A 14610-nucleotide genomic window follows, 5' to 3' on the forward strand; every position below is an offset into this window, starting at 1 on the left:
GTGATTTCTGTAAGAAAAATAACAGTCACTTTACCGGTCAATTTACTTGGTGGGAAATTGGAGATATAAAATGGACTTTCCTGGCGAGTGGAATTGTGTGGGATGAGGTGTTGAATAGAGAATGTGGTGATGCGTGATCTTGCTACCTAGCGAGAAGAAATCATGATGAGAATGAGCGATGAGAAAAGAAAGAATCCAGGAGAGGGAAGGAGCCAGCAAGGCAAGAATCCATGTAGGGAAGGCGTCAGTTGAGGTAGGAACCTGTGGGGCAAAGGCACACGAGGGCAGGAGCAAGGCGAGAGAAGGAACGATGATGGCGATGATAAGACACGGCTATACCCATCAACAATCCAGTGTCAGCCGACCTGACTATGGTTGAATATGTTTGTGAGGCATAACTAATGATCAGAGTCTCAAGAGATAATGAAGAGACTATCAGACAGCACAAGTCTGAGAATAACGAACTCACCTTCCCTAATACTTCAACATATATCATGCATCATCAATACCATGCTCATCAGGCTTATACCGTGCACATCAGCAAGATGCTTTTTATTACCGATCACCATAACCATCATAACCCCCCCGCCCCCTTACAAGCCCCAGTCCCAACCCAAATCACCAAAAACTCCTACGCAATGCGCATACTCGCTCGCTAATGTATCCAGTTCCTCAAAGCATCCATACACAACAAATATAATACAAAAACAAAACAAACTTCCAAAATTCCAACCATATTCATCTGTTTTTTCGACTCCCTTTCCTAATCATCCCCCGTCAAATCAACACACTCAACCTCCTCCTCCTCCTCCTTCACTATCCTCCCCCCAACCCCAACCCCCCCAATCCCCTCATCATCACTCTCCTCAAACAAGTTATCAGCATCAAAGCTACAAGTCGTTCGCTTACCACCACGACTGTAACTACCCCTCCCGAGAAAGTTCCCCGTCTTCACAGTAGTAGTACTCGCCACCACAAGCGACGGAGCAGGAAGCGACGCCGTTCTCGACAGCGCCGGCGGCCTGGAGCGCGGTTTCGGAGAAGACATCAAAACATCACCGTACGCATCCCTTGTATGAGACGGTATCCTCGGTGGAGCGGTAGATTGTCTCAACCCAGCCTTCCCTCCCGACGGCGACTGTGGTGGTGCTGGTAGCGATGACTTGGGTGCGTTGAGTTTGGAGAGTGACGGGAGCTCATCATCGTCAGAGTCGTCGTCATCGTGGCTATCCTCATCCGATGATAAAAATTCAATAGGAATTGAATAGGCTGGTTTGCTGTTTGTGACAGCAGCGGTGGTGTTTTTGGTGGTTCTCCCAAAGCTTTTGATGGACTTTTGGGCTGGCGGCGCTTGCTGTTTGGACTTAGGTTGGTTCTGTGCCGAGGAGACTTTAATCGGTATAGCTGTCCCTGTGCCGCTTTTTGATCTCTTAAATGGCCTTGTTGCGCTGATGGTTGGCGGTGTTGCGACAACGTCTGACATTTGAGGTCGAATAGGGGACCGGGACAGGTCTGGAGATTGTCGCTTTGGCCGGATGGGTGTTGTTTGGATTGGTGAAGTATGAGGGGACGAGAGCGCCACAGGTGAAGATGAAATGAGAATTGGTTCGCAATTGGAAGACGACGGTGGTTGGGGCCTTGATTGTGAGGAGCTTAAAGTTCTGGTGATCGCAGGGCTGGCTTGAGAACCTGACAACGTCCAGGGGTTGACCTCGGCTGCTGGCTTGGCTGGTTGTTTTTTGGTGGGTGCTTTTCTGGGTTGTCTGCCTAGGGGCTTTGGGGCTGCTGCTGGTGGCATCGTTGACTGAGGCGGCGCCGCTTGGGTCGAGGGAATGGGGTCATTAGTAGCGGGCACAGCCTTTTCAACGGCAACGGTAACTGGCTTGCTAACGGTGAAGAACTTCTCGAGCGCCCCGGGTTGCATGCCACCCTTTGCTTTAGCCGGCTTCTTCGTGGCCGGCTTCTTCGTGGCCGGCTTCTTCGTGGCCGGCTTCGTGGTCTTCTTTCGCTTCTTCGTCTTCCAGACCTCGACAGTCAAAGGGACGCCGAGTTTCAATAGCGTTTCGGGGATCCATGCCAAATCTGGGCCTTCGGGGTCGTATGACTTTTTCGCCGTCTTCTTAAGCCCTTCCTCCTCTTCCCCATCTTCCTCGCCAAACTCGTCATCGCTGTTCAGCGCTAACCCACTTCGCCCGTGCTCCTCAACCTCCTCTATTGGCTCATTCGCAAGATCGAGCTTGACGATATCATTTGGCACAAAACAGACTCTCACCTCTGGCGTCTCATCCGTGCTATGGTGAGCACGCCTGGACTTGATGCCCGTGATCAGTGCGCCTTCCTCCTCCGCCATAAGATCAGTATCATCGCCATAATCCTTGCCTTCTGACGATCGCTGCAGAAGAGATTGGACCAACAGCCCATGTGCGAGTTTGCGAACCAGATTCACAGCCCCTCCTCGATACTGCCAGTCGAACGTCTCACCCACAAACTCCCTGAGACCAATAACATCAACTGGAGACGTCATCTTATTAGGGAAATTCGTCTTCAGTTTGTCGACCGTGGCGTGCGTCGAGACTACCGGATGGGTATAATACCTAAGAATCTCCAAATCCGGAAAGTCCTCGGGAATCGCCAGTCCTTTATGTTTTGTGCGAAAATATCCGCTCTCGTTGGTGTCCCATTCATGGCGTAACCTTTCTCGCCACGCTTGAACCCCCTCCTTCCAGTCTGCCTTCTTGATGCCGCATAACTGTTTGCCAAATCCAGCTCTGGCTGCCTCACAGGCGACTTTTATGCCGCATCCTGGCACACCTTCAGGAAGATAGTCCCCGCCACTCATCAGCGCAACCAGAACCATACCCTCCCGATCCAGTCCACTCTCGCCCTTGGCAATTTCCTCCGCGTCGTAAAGTGTGATGTGTGTCGGTACGTTCCCCTTCCCTTCCGCAGTCCAACTTCGAAGTGTCTTTCCGCAGCCAAACATGATGGTGTCGACATCTTCACTCAGCACGGCATCCACCACTCCCTCTCGCTGGAGGAAGGCGCATTCAGCCTCGGCTTCGCCTGGCGCATCGTGTATGGCAAACCCAAAGAGTTTGATCATCCTTTTCGCCATGGAGGTGGCTACCATGTGTCCTGCGCCTCGGGGGCCGCCAGCGCGTTTGTTGCGCTTAAACGCTGGTTTGTTCGGACCATCAAACACAAAGAGCGGTTGAATCGCTAGAGATAGGAGCCGAACAAGTCGGAAGAATAGCGTTCGAATGGCGGGGTTGGAGCCGCCGCGGGCAGCTTGGTTCTGGAACTGCCATATAGAAATATCGATTGCGAGTCGGAACGGACGTGGGTTTTCGGCTTTCTCGAGAGTCGTCAAGGCGAGCTTGGTCATGGAGATGCGCTCGCCGGGGCCGATTTCTTTGTATATTCTGCCAGGAGCGAATATTAGTACACAAATATGGACGGGAAGTTTTGAATCTTTTTGCATGTACCCTTTGATACCCATTGTGCCAACTCTTCAACCTTTCAACTGCTGGGTGGTGGCGATTTTACGGGGGGAAGGGCACCAAAAAATGAGCTCGGTCCTCAAGAGAAGAATCTGCCAAAAGCCATTCTCGTTGGCGCTCCCCAAGGCCGAACCTGATTCGTCAGGCGAAAAAAGAAGTCGGTCGCGGTGGCAGGACGGAGGTGCGCCGTGAGGTTTTGCTGCCTGGAAGAAACGGACGAAAAAAGGATGATGCGCTTTGTTGACTGGTTGCCTCTTCAGGATTAGATTGCCAAGGCTGCCAAGCGTTGCCATGGGTGAACCGTTAAGCTGACAGTTGGAGCTTGGTGGGGTGGAAGTGGCTCGGATATATGCACATCATGGGGGACTTGGATGCTGTTATGCAACTACCGAGACGTCACTGCTGGTGAACTCAACAGTCAAACGGTCGAGAAAGCGGCGACATTGGCTTTTGCATCATCATGTTCGGAATGGCATGAACAGAAATTGACTTGTAGGCCTTTGAGAGCCATCCAACTACACGAATTGACGACTTTTCTATCTAATTTCACGAGAACATCAAGAAAAACAAGTCAACATGTCTGGCCTGGGTTCCGGCTCTGGAGCGGGAACAACACCTCTCCCCCACCGCTCAGTCGCCAACATCCGCTCCCCACACACCAGCGGCAACACCAATCCGTCAACCCCCTCTTCCAGCAGCCGTCCTGTTCCATCCTCCAGCTTTGGTTCCCCGTCCAGTTTGAGAGCAGATGAAGATATCCTCATTCTCGAGCTTGGCTCCCGCAAACTGCAAATAGGGTTCGCCGGGGATGCCTGTCCGAGGGGCACGGTCTGGTTTACCCCATCACAGCTCCGCCGGGTGGGAGACTTCCGGGACTGGTCCTCCGAGTCCAAAACCAATGTGGACTGGAAGACGAAAAAAGTGACGGGCGAGAAGTGGTGGACCAGGGATCACGAGCTTTGGGAGTATGATGTGCGGGAGGTTGATCTAGGTCTCATTGGAGACAAGGTAGAGAGGGCGCTCAGAGAAGCTCTTACAAAGTAAGTTACTTGGCCATAACTCTGCTTACAATAGAGCCACAGCTAACCTGGAAACAGATACATGCTGATCGATTCTCGGCCACGGAGAATGGCGTGCGTGCTGCCCTCTAGCCTTCCTCTTCCCATGTTATCGGCAGTACTAGACAGCCTCTTTACACGGTTTCAGCCGCCCACCATATCGCTGTTTTCGTCCCCCGTTGCACTGACAGTCGGTGCTGGGGTTCGTTCTGCTCTGATTGTTGATCTCGGTTGGAGGGAGACAGTTGTTACCAGTGTTTACGAGTTTCGCGAAGTCAACACCAAGCGTAGTGTTCGTGGGGGGAGATTGCTTGTGGAACAGACACACAAACTTCTCGCCAGACACCTCCCCGAAAATCAGAAAAAGAAGGAGGGCACAACCTCCGAAGATACCCAAGATTACGACCTGAGTTTTGAGGAATGCAACGACATTGCTACTCGTATGGTTTGGTGCAAGCCACATTTATCTTCTCCCAAAGCTCACAAATCAAAGGAAGGTCTGCCCACCCTCCACGAACAAGATGAATCAGACTCTACGGAAGCCGAGTTCCCAACTGAGGCCTCAAAGACGGCCAGAATTCCACTGCAATCATGTCGATCACCGACCACGATAGAGCTTCCCTGGGCAGCCCTTGCAGAACCCAGCGAGAATGCCTTCTTTGACTCCCAGTACTCAGAGAGCAGCTTCGACGATCATGAGCTACCTTTGCCTCTGCTTGTCTACCGCAGTCTTCTGCAGCTACCCCTGGATGTTCGGGCACTTTGCATGTCTCGTATCATTTTCACGGGTGGCTGTGCTAGCGTTTTGGGACTACGTGGCCGTATTTTTGGCGAAGTTTCCAAGCTGATAGAGGAGAGAGGATGGGACGGTGTCCAAGGAAAGGGAGCAGACCAGATGCGGGCTAATCCAAAGCTGCAGGGCAAAAGGGGCAGTCGGCCAGCAGTTAGTGGTCCTACTAGTGTCACCAGCCCGCCGGAAGCCGTCGGTGGTCAAGAGCAGGATGGGGTCTGGCACGATGCAGCCAATACTGCCCACGAAGCCTGTCCTGTCGAAGAGCAACTCGCGCGAGGGCAGGATAAGAGACCAAGGGTGCAGGGGAAGATGAGGGCCATTGAGTCTGTCGGGGCGTGGAGCGGAGCAAGCCTGATAGCGCACCTTAAGGCGGCGCCTATCGCTACTATTGAACGCGAGGCTTGGTTGCAGTATGGTGCCGCAGGAGCGAGCAAGCCCAGCGAGGTTGATCAGAAGTCAGCCAGACAGAGCTTTGGGCCAGGCGGCCTTATCAGGGGGTCTGCTGCTAATAACTCCTGGACATTGGGGGTTTGGGGTGTGAATTAGGTGATGGCCATCACCATCTCGTCTTACACCCTCAAACACCCCTTGCCATTCTTGTGTCTTTATTTCTGGTTTATCCCAGGGGGATAACCGCTGTCACAGTACTTATTTTAGGTAGATATTACCCCGCAAGTGCGGTGCAGTGCAGAACAAATAGTATTCAAAATTCTTTCTTCTCTTTCTCAGTTGTCTTTATCCCTCCTTCCACCTAGATTCTTCTAGGCAGCGGTTGCAGAGGAAGCCGACCGGACTGTCGGGACCGCGTGGCATCCAAGAGAAGGAACTTACCCACAATAATACCCGTCCCATCTCCAAGTTGTTCTTTCTGAGCATGGCAGCCTCCATCAAGATCGGCCGTTCGGTTGCCGTTCACCACACGTTCCTGCATTCTTGGATGACCAGGCAATGTCGTCCTTTCCCCATGCGCCCCTGAAGGGGACCATGCTCCGTGCTCCGGTCTTTTGTCAGGAGAAGGAAAGCACGAGAGGGCACTCCAAAGGGTACCTGAACTGTCTGGAGACGATGACCCCAACCTGGCTTTTAGGTTCTCCCTCTTTTTTCCCCATTGCCATCATCATCCAGCTTCTGCTTCTCCCTCTTCTAACAACCGCAGTCATTCATCTTCGTTACTGTCTGCTGCTACTGCTGCTGTTTGCAGCCTTAGCAAGACGCTGTGTTTCCTTCATTGACCGATTTTGCTTTTTGGTCCGCATCAACAACTACATCTCGGCGCCCATAACCACCTGTTGGCGTTCGAAGCCATTTCCCACAATCAATCACGAAACTCAACCCGGAACCCACCGGACGACACCCGGTCCCACCTTTCCTGGCCTCTTCGGCGCTTTCCCAGATAAAACACCCAGACTCGATACAACTGTGTTGAAAACAGCGACCGACACTCTCTCGCAAAACGACTGTTGGAACATAGGGGCTCACTGAGGTCAACAGTATACCGCTTCTAGTGCTTTTCGCATCTTGTGCTAGAACTTGGTAAGTGGAAGAGTTTGTTTCTATCAGAGGTCCTTTTCACCCCACCATCCTTGCGATGTTTTGGTTATGCCCGGAAACGACGACATCATCACCGGCCCCGGGCCCGGCCCCAGTCACCGTGGAAGCCGGCCCTTCCTCCGGCAGAGGTGCCCTTCCATCTCCGTACTCTGCTCTTCCACCCCGCTTTCTCTTCTCCGTTGCCCTCCTCCACATCTCCCTTCACCACCAACACCCCTCCCTCATCTGGTTGATCGCATCCATTGTTGGAGCCATCTTCCTCTTCATGGGCATTTTCTCCACCTCTGTTCCCCTTGAACGCTCCAATGAATCGGGCGTTCAACACACAACCCTACCAGACCGTGATGACGGGCAGGACAGGCAACTTCTTCAGGCAGATGACGCGGCTGCAGTATCATGATTTTGCTGTTCCTAAACCGTGGTCCCATGCTCTCAACCACCATTTGTATGCCGAGAGACGCAAGTGCCGGTTTATTGACATTGTTGGCGAGGGGGCCTGCTGGGTCTCGAGAGTCGCTCGAGACATGTTGCCCGTATTCTTGGTTTCCCAGTTGGAAAACCAAAAACTGACCGAGGAAGGCAGCCCTTTTGTTTTGGTCACGACTCTGGTCGCCTTTGTCAGTTTGCATCTCGAGACACGACATTCAGTCAGCGGACACCCAATTCTGTTCCATTGGACATCAGAAGACAACCGTCGCTCGTACTCGCTTTTCGCAGTCCTCAACATCGACATGCCGGCTCACAGGTACACGATCGACGAGCTTATGGCCATCCGAGGCGTCCCGGTGCCGGTGCCTGCTCGCATGTCGGCTCTGGCCAACAATCCCGAGCTTGGTATGTTGACCTTGGATATACATGTCTTGAGCCCCTAGCTAAAGTATGTACAGCCGACGTGGTCCGCGAGTCTGGAAGCGAGTCATCGTCAGGCTACAAGCCTACGACTGGCAAGAATCGGGACGACTCATCCACCGCCTCTGATGAGCTCCTTTTCAAAGGCAACATCAGTCGCCGAGCATTGCGCGATGCTACTCGTGGCTCAGCTCGAGGATCGGGCCATGAGTCCAACTTTTTCCCCATGAGAGAGCCTCTCCGCCAGACAGTGCCCCAGCCTGCACTTCCTGTACAGTCTGCTCGTGAGAACGCCCGAACTGCCACTCCCTTGGGAGCTCCCATGACTGCCCCCGATTCTGCCTCCACAGTTGCTCGGGAAACAGCCCACGACCAGCAGCGCCCAACTGAGTGGAGAATCCACGGTCGAAGTGACTCGGATGCCAACATCCCCGAGCCTATTCCGGCACCTGCTGGTGACATTGCCCAGAGGAGCGAGGGTTTCAAGCGCTTCTACAAGGCTGTCGTGTCTCCCACCCACGTTCGTGTTACAGCTGGTGGCCGTATCGTCCCCAATACTCGAGGGCCGCCCTCTCCGACAAACAAGCGAGCGACTGATCACGCCGCCACCATCGAAAACATGGGCTTGAGCGACAAGAACGCCCAAGGGAAATTGCCGACTAACCAGCTTCCCATGGGGCAGCCGATTCCTATCGTGCCGCAGTTTCTCCCTGGCTATCCTCCTGGCTTTCAGCCGATGCAACCTCCCATGTCCTTTGTCCCGATGGCATTCAGTTCGCACATGCCCCAAGGCTTTCAATTCGCTCAACCCCCGGTCCCGCCGGCTGCTATGGCTCCTGCAGCCTCAGGAAGCGCCTCGACTTCCAAGGACAATGCCGACCTCAAGGCCTTCGATTCCCAGAGCGCCAGTCACCTACTGGGCGACAAGCAGGACAAGCCAAAGATATCGCCTCCAGAGTGGTTTGACTACACAAAGCCCTACTTCTACAACGGTCAGATCATCTACCCCGTTGGGAACATGTCTACATCGCTTGCCAGCCCCATGGGTGGTCCCATGATGCCTATGCAGATGGTCAGCGTTCCTCAAGGCGCTCCATCTCAGCTGCAGGCCCCCATGATGCATCCTGCCTTGCCCCATGGGGGAAGCCAGATGATGGCCGGATCTTCGTTTTCACCGCCCAGCCACGGCCCGCATCAAATCCACGGAGGCGCTCATCCCATCATACCAGCCAACTTGAACTTTGCGGCGCCAAATATGGCTCCTCCCCCATCGTCGATTAGGCGCAGCGAGATTACGAGAAAGCAGATCGCCGGATTCAAGCACGCCCTCAAGTACCACGAGGATCAATTGCAGTATAATCGTCATCAGATCGATGAGAGGGAGATGGAGATGAAGGCCCAGCAGTACCGAGACCACATTGCTCACTTTGAGGCGGTTCTCAAGCAGCAGCTTGAGGCTGAGGCTGAGACCCTGGACCACAAGAAGCCAGAAGTTGGCCGAAACGATCTTGCTCAGCAGAAAGCCGAGGGAAGCGTCTCTGGCGACACGGGAGTCCAGCAAAGCCAGCATGAGTCGGAAGACGCTGTTCGACGAAGGGCCGCAAGCGGCCGCCAGGGTATCAATATAAATATCGGCGATGGTGGCAATGCAGTCTTTCAGCGCCCCATTGCTGCGAACCGGTCCTATGGCGAACCTTCCAGACAGACAGGAATCCCCAGTGAAGCCGTCCTGGCTCCCGCTTTTGAACCCGGCGGCAGAACATTGCACGAGATCGCGAACGAGTCCAATGAGCGACTCAAGTCGGAAGGAGTTTGGAAATATGGCCCTGGTATTCAGAACATACCAAGCCGGGGTGTCAGCCGGCCTTTCAATCCGTCGCTGTCGCATCAGTCTGACCGCGCCGAGGGAAGCTCGAGTTCTGCCAGTGTTTCGGGACAGGGCGGCTCGGCAGAGGCTTTTGGTACCTCCAGATCTGCCAAGGGCAAGGGTGTTGACAGAGGCGGTGGGAGCAGTGGCTATTCCAGGTCGAGCTTTGGAGTGCCATATCTACTTGGGACTCTTCCCAAGGGTTTCGATCCCCGCAAGGCTACTGATCACGACTACATTTACACTCGCCCTCTGAACGAGGATGAGGTTCGCGCCCGCTACCTGTATTGGGGAAAAGCACCCAAGTCTGCCATGAGAGGGCTTCCCAAGTATGACGGAAAGCACTTCTACCCCCCTTCTCCCATCCAGGAACCCAGCAGCCCGGTCACGGCCCATCGCAACCCCACCGCCCGTTCCGATGCCGAGCACGCCTATCGGCAGACCAAGTCTGACCAAGATCCCTTTCGCCCCATGACTCCGGTTCATGATTCGATTTCCAAGCCAGCAGGGGCAAGCGAGGATGGATATGCCATGGGCAGGCTCACGCGCAACGTCTCTTTTGAGACTCAGGTCGACAGCAGTGGTCTTGAAGACGTGCCAGTGGGTGATTCTATTGATGTTCCAGAGACGGGGACAATCTTGCGGAACCGTGAGAATAGCGCGGATGCAGGCTCTATTGGGTCGACTGACCGGCGCTCGGAGAGATCTGGGTATGGCCCCGTCCCCGGCCCCTCCTCCTCATATGGCTCTCTGCCTGACCCATATGCCCATTTCTTTTCCAGTCCCCAATATCGCGTCTATGGACACACTGACACAATGATGCAGCGCGAGACTCTGGCAGACCGTTTTGAAGAAGGGTCCGACGATCAGCGCGGTTTCATCCACTACGGCACAGGCAGTTCTGCCTCTTCACTATTCGGGTCACGCAGCGGCTTCCCTAAGCCCTTCGATTACTAAGGACCGGTCCGGCTTTCGCGAGGTTTCTCCAGACAACAGCGGTATCGTCTCTCCTGGTCTTCAGAAGTGGGCTGAGAACCTTCCCCCTAGCGCGAGCTCTTTGGAGGATCAGTTCAAAAGGTTGATGACCTTGAATGAGTCTCCGGAAGACGGTCGAATTGATTTTCGTTCGTAACAATTATTCAACAATGTTATTGATAGGCATGGATGAGGAGACGATGGAAGTGTTATTCAGGGGTTATTAGTGTAGTGCTATTGTGTGGAACAACAGCAGCATTCGAGAGGAGGAGAAGGATGGAGTATCTGTTTTATGCCATACTTGATGGTTTCAGTGGCTATATGCCCAATTAGTCGATAGATGCTCGCCGTCTAATGATGTTTATCGGCCGAGGAGTATTTAATCCCAAGGGCAGCTTACTATTAGATCAAGGAATAGATCTTCCGTAGCACAAGAAGATTATGTATTTGGTTCTGTAGCCAAGTTTTTTTTGCAATGATGGTGACTAGGAACAGTACCGAGGTATTGTGTGTTATTGTCCGCTCTACTTGAGAGACAATTGTTCAGCTGCGTCTATTTATACTTATAGGTTGGATGACCAGGAAATGGACCACATGTGGATATGGTCCAGCACCACTACACCAGCCACACAACCTTGTTGAGATTACCCCTGAATGATCACACTGGCCACAACAAGACTAATATTGGGTCAATTTCTATGGGAGTTATACCAAAATGTAGCTCAATCACTGTCAGAGTCAGACATTGCATCTGCTTCTCGCGTGCGCCTGGTTTGAACCCGATGACGTGCGCTGCGCCGCACAGGCTGGGCTGGCTCTAGCTGCTCCACATCCTCCTTGGCTACCACTTCTTCCTCCACCACCCTCCCTTCAATGCGGGCCTCTTCCAGTTCACAAAGCCTCACAAACTTGGAATTCGAGTCTTTTCTATTTAACTTATGCCTTTTTCTTGCTTCCTGGGCCTTCTGGGCGTTCTGTTGGTGCTTTGCCGCATCAACTTTGTGGATGGATACCTCAGATCTCAGTGTAAGTATAGTACTAGTGAGAGTCCTTACCGTAAGCCGTTTTCTGGCCGGTGTATAGTTTTTAAGTAGGTCCCTGACTTTCTTAGCTACCTGGGAATCCCCCACGGTATGGAAAGTAGGTGTTTTTAAAGAAAGATCCAACGGCACTATAGGGACTACTACCTGGCTTGAAAAGAGCGGTTTGCGCTTACGTATAAGCCATAATCCTATCCCACGCTAGCCGCCGGTAATATTTTTTTTCCTAAAGCCTTACTTACGGGTAAGGTTATATAGCTGGACCAAATCGACCTTGCTGTTAAGCGTATAGTTAGTAAAAGCGTAGTTTATAGTTATAAGCCTTTTATATGCCTTTTTTATATTAGAAAAGTAATTAATACTAAGGAGTGAAAGGACGTAGAAGTAGTAGGGGAGTAAAAAAAGAAACTAAATATTACTTCTATAGTACTAGATTATAAAGTCGTTATTAATATATAAGCTATAGCTATTATAAATAAAAAAACGGGGTTTTAATAAATCTTTAAGTTTAGTCCTTAATATAAAGACCTTTTTAAACTAACTAACGATAAAATTATCACTAATGTAACTATTCTTTAATACAGTTATATATTAATCCTTATTTAATTAGTCCTTAAACTATTACTTTTAAAGGTCTTTACTGAAATGGTGAGAAAACACACAAACTAACCACAACACCGCAAATATACCCTCAACAGGGTCTCTGAATGAACACACCTGCGTAACAGTAGCTCGCTCGCAGGCCGCACTCTACGTAGGACAAAGAAAAGACTTTATGGGCTTGCAGACTACATAATAAGCACCTGATCGGCCTGATCAGAGGGCCAGAATTGCCTGCACGCGTGCAAAGCACAAAATATAAAAAAATAAAAGTCGATGTCCTGTCTAAAATAGAATGTCCGAAGCAGACCGCTTATATACATGACCTCTGAACCCCCGAATCCTCCGAGAGCCCCACTTCCTTACTCAAACTTTCAGGCTTGTAGCTGCACCCCAAACCATTACCTTTAAAAATAACCCCGGGAGAAAAGACTTTCCCGTTTTATAAAATATATTTAAGTATAGTAGTTTAAGTCCTTCTTTTGTTCTATTTAATATATATAGACTTTTTATTCCGCTTTAAAGACCTAATTATTAAGCTATTTTCTCTCTAGCTTTTTATTATATTTACTTTATTATAGTTATACCTATATGTTGAAGTAGGTGCTATTGAAGCCTGTAAATATAGGCTCAAATAGCTATCGGCGCAGTACACTGAGAGCGAAGAAGACTTTGACTGCAGTATTCGACAGTTGCCGTAGCACTGAAGGAAAGAGGATTACAGGGGCGGCGCCCTGTAATATATAGAAGAGAATCACTGTAACATAAGCTTGTGAGGCACTAATGAGTGTAGTGAACTAATATATTGATTGAACCTTATAGACTAAAAATTACCATAGTGGATAGGGTGTGAAGCAGAGGTCTTATAGGCTATCGGCCTTTTACTTGCTCCCCGAAGGTGACTCCGTTCCCGGGCTTGAACGCGCGTTTCCCAGGCCCGAACGCCCGCTAAATGCGCTAATTAAATATAAATTTAGGAGCCACGTTACAGGTTACGTTGCCGTTACTATTTAACCACTGCAGGGCACTGGCCTTAGCGCTCGGCTTTCTGGGACCTCGGATTGCTTCCGGAGGCCGAGCTTCCGCTCCGGTAACCGCAGTCCCTAAACACTACTAATTCAAGCTATCGTATTGCCTCTGAAGCCCTGTAATATACAGGGCTCAGATACACTATAAAATCCACAAATAAAAGCTGTATTTTAACACTTACTAAAAGGGTTAGGATCGCTTTATTTAGCTAGTAAACTAGCTGCTAAAGCTTTTACATTAGTATAGGTGGGAGCGTAGCTAAAGCTTTCCTAACGAAAGATTTATTATAACAAACTCTTATTCAAAACCTCTAAAAGGGATACTAGTTAAAGGCACTTCTAAATAATTCTAGTTCGGTATAGCTAAACAGTATATAATAATAGCTTATCTTAATTATAATAGTCTAATATTAACGATTATAACTTATATTATATATTACGGAACTATCTATCTATACTAGCTAGTTCCTCCGTGTATATAAACTAGTAGACCGTGGACTGTTAATTTACAGACGGTCTTTAGTCCGCTCCTAATTAGCCGATGCTAGACCGTGGACTGTAAGCTTTACCGCGGTTCCTAGTCTTTATTTTATTAGTCCGTTACTTACTTAGACTGTAAGCTCCGCTTAATCGCGCGGTTTAATCTTAATTAGTCCCTCGTAGCTTTACTATTTTCTAGAACCGTAATATAATACTTCTTCTCTAGGCCGAAGCCCTTACGGCTTAATTTCTTTCCACTATTAACGATATTATAGGTTTTTCTTCTTTACTTCTCTTTACTTTTATTATATTTAATTATATATAGAAACGTTATTATAAAATTAAATAATTTTTAGCCTTTGCCTCCTAAATCCGTCGCTATAGTTTTACTATAATACTATATTTTACCTATTTTACCATTAGAACTCTTTATATTATAACCTCCGAGTCCTTACGGTACGCTAAATATATATACTATAAAATTCTATATAATCAATTTAACGTTAATTCCGCCTAAAGATATATTTTCTTTTTCTTTTCGTACCGTAATTAATTATTTTATAATAATCTAAATAATAAAAGAGTAAAATAGACTCGAGCGTAAAAAATAAAAGCTTAAAAATTAGTTTTTGTAATTAATTATTAAGTTTATTCGGGTAAAATAAATACGTTACTCCCTCCGTACTTACGAGGAGCGTCTTTTCGCGTGGGGTATCTAGAAGGAAGATACCTAAATAGCGCAGTTTACCGCTATAGCGCCTCCTAATTTTTCGCCGGGTACTCTTACGCGGCCGGACGCTACCTAAAATACCGTTCTGTAGTCTCCTTACGTTCCGGAATTTTCTTTAAGCTTTAATTAACCTTTCGAT

At 49.9% G+C, this 14610-nt stretch overlaps 3 protein-coding genes across 3 annotated transcripts; 2 read left to right on the forward strand and 1 right to left on the reverse strand.

Moving 5' to 3' along the window:
• Positions 1 to 763: 763 nt before the first annotated feature.
• On the reverse strand, positions 764 to 3499 carry QC764_604550 (uncharacterized protein; the record flags this gene model as incomplete). The annotated part of the gene is made up of 2 exons (XM_062948964.1): positions 764 to 3422; positions 3486 to 3499. 2 exons carry the CDS (start codon positions 3497 to 3499, stop codon positions 764 to 766), a joined length of 2673 nt encoding a protein of 890 aa, XP_062797180.1.
• Positions 3500 to 3870: 371 nt separating this feature from the next.
• On the forward strand, positions 3871 to 6163 carry QC764_604560 (uncharacterized protein). Its single transcript, XM_062948965.1, has 2 exons — positions 3871 to 4540; positions 4598 to 6163. The coding sequence occupies exons 1-2, from the start codon at positions 4077 to 4079 to the stop codon at positions 5895 to 5897; spliced, it is 1764 nt and encodes a 587-aa protein (XP_062797181.1). The 5' UTR covers positions 3871 to 4076; the 3' UTR covers positions 5898 to 6163.
• A 1263-nt stretch (positions 6164 to 7426) lies between these two features.
• QC764_604570 (uncharacterized protein) lies at positions 7427 to 10575 on the forward strand (the record flags this gene model as incomplete). The annotated part of the gene is made up of 2 exons (XM_062948966.1): positions 7427 to 7736; positions 7790 to 10575. The coding sequence occupies 2 exons, from the start codon at positions 7427 to 7429 to the stop codon at positions 10573 to 10575; spliced, it is 3096 nt and encodes a 1031-aa protein (XP_062797182.1).
• Positions 10576 to 14610: the final 4035 nt, after the last annotated feature.

The sequence above is a fragment of the Podospora pseudoanserina genome, chromosome 6 (genome assembly GCF_035222485.1).
Source record: "Podospora pseudoanserina strain CBS 124.78 chromosome 6, whole genome shotgun sequence".
Classification (NCBI taxonomy): Eukaryota; Fungi; Ascomycota; class Sordariomycetes; order Sordariales; family Podosporaceae; genus Podospora; species Podospora pseudoanserina.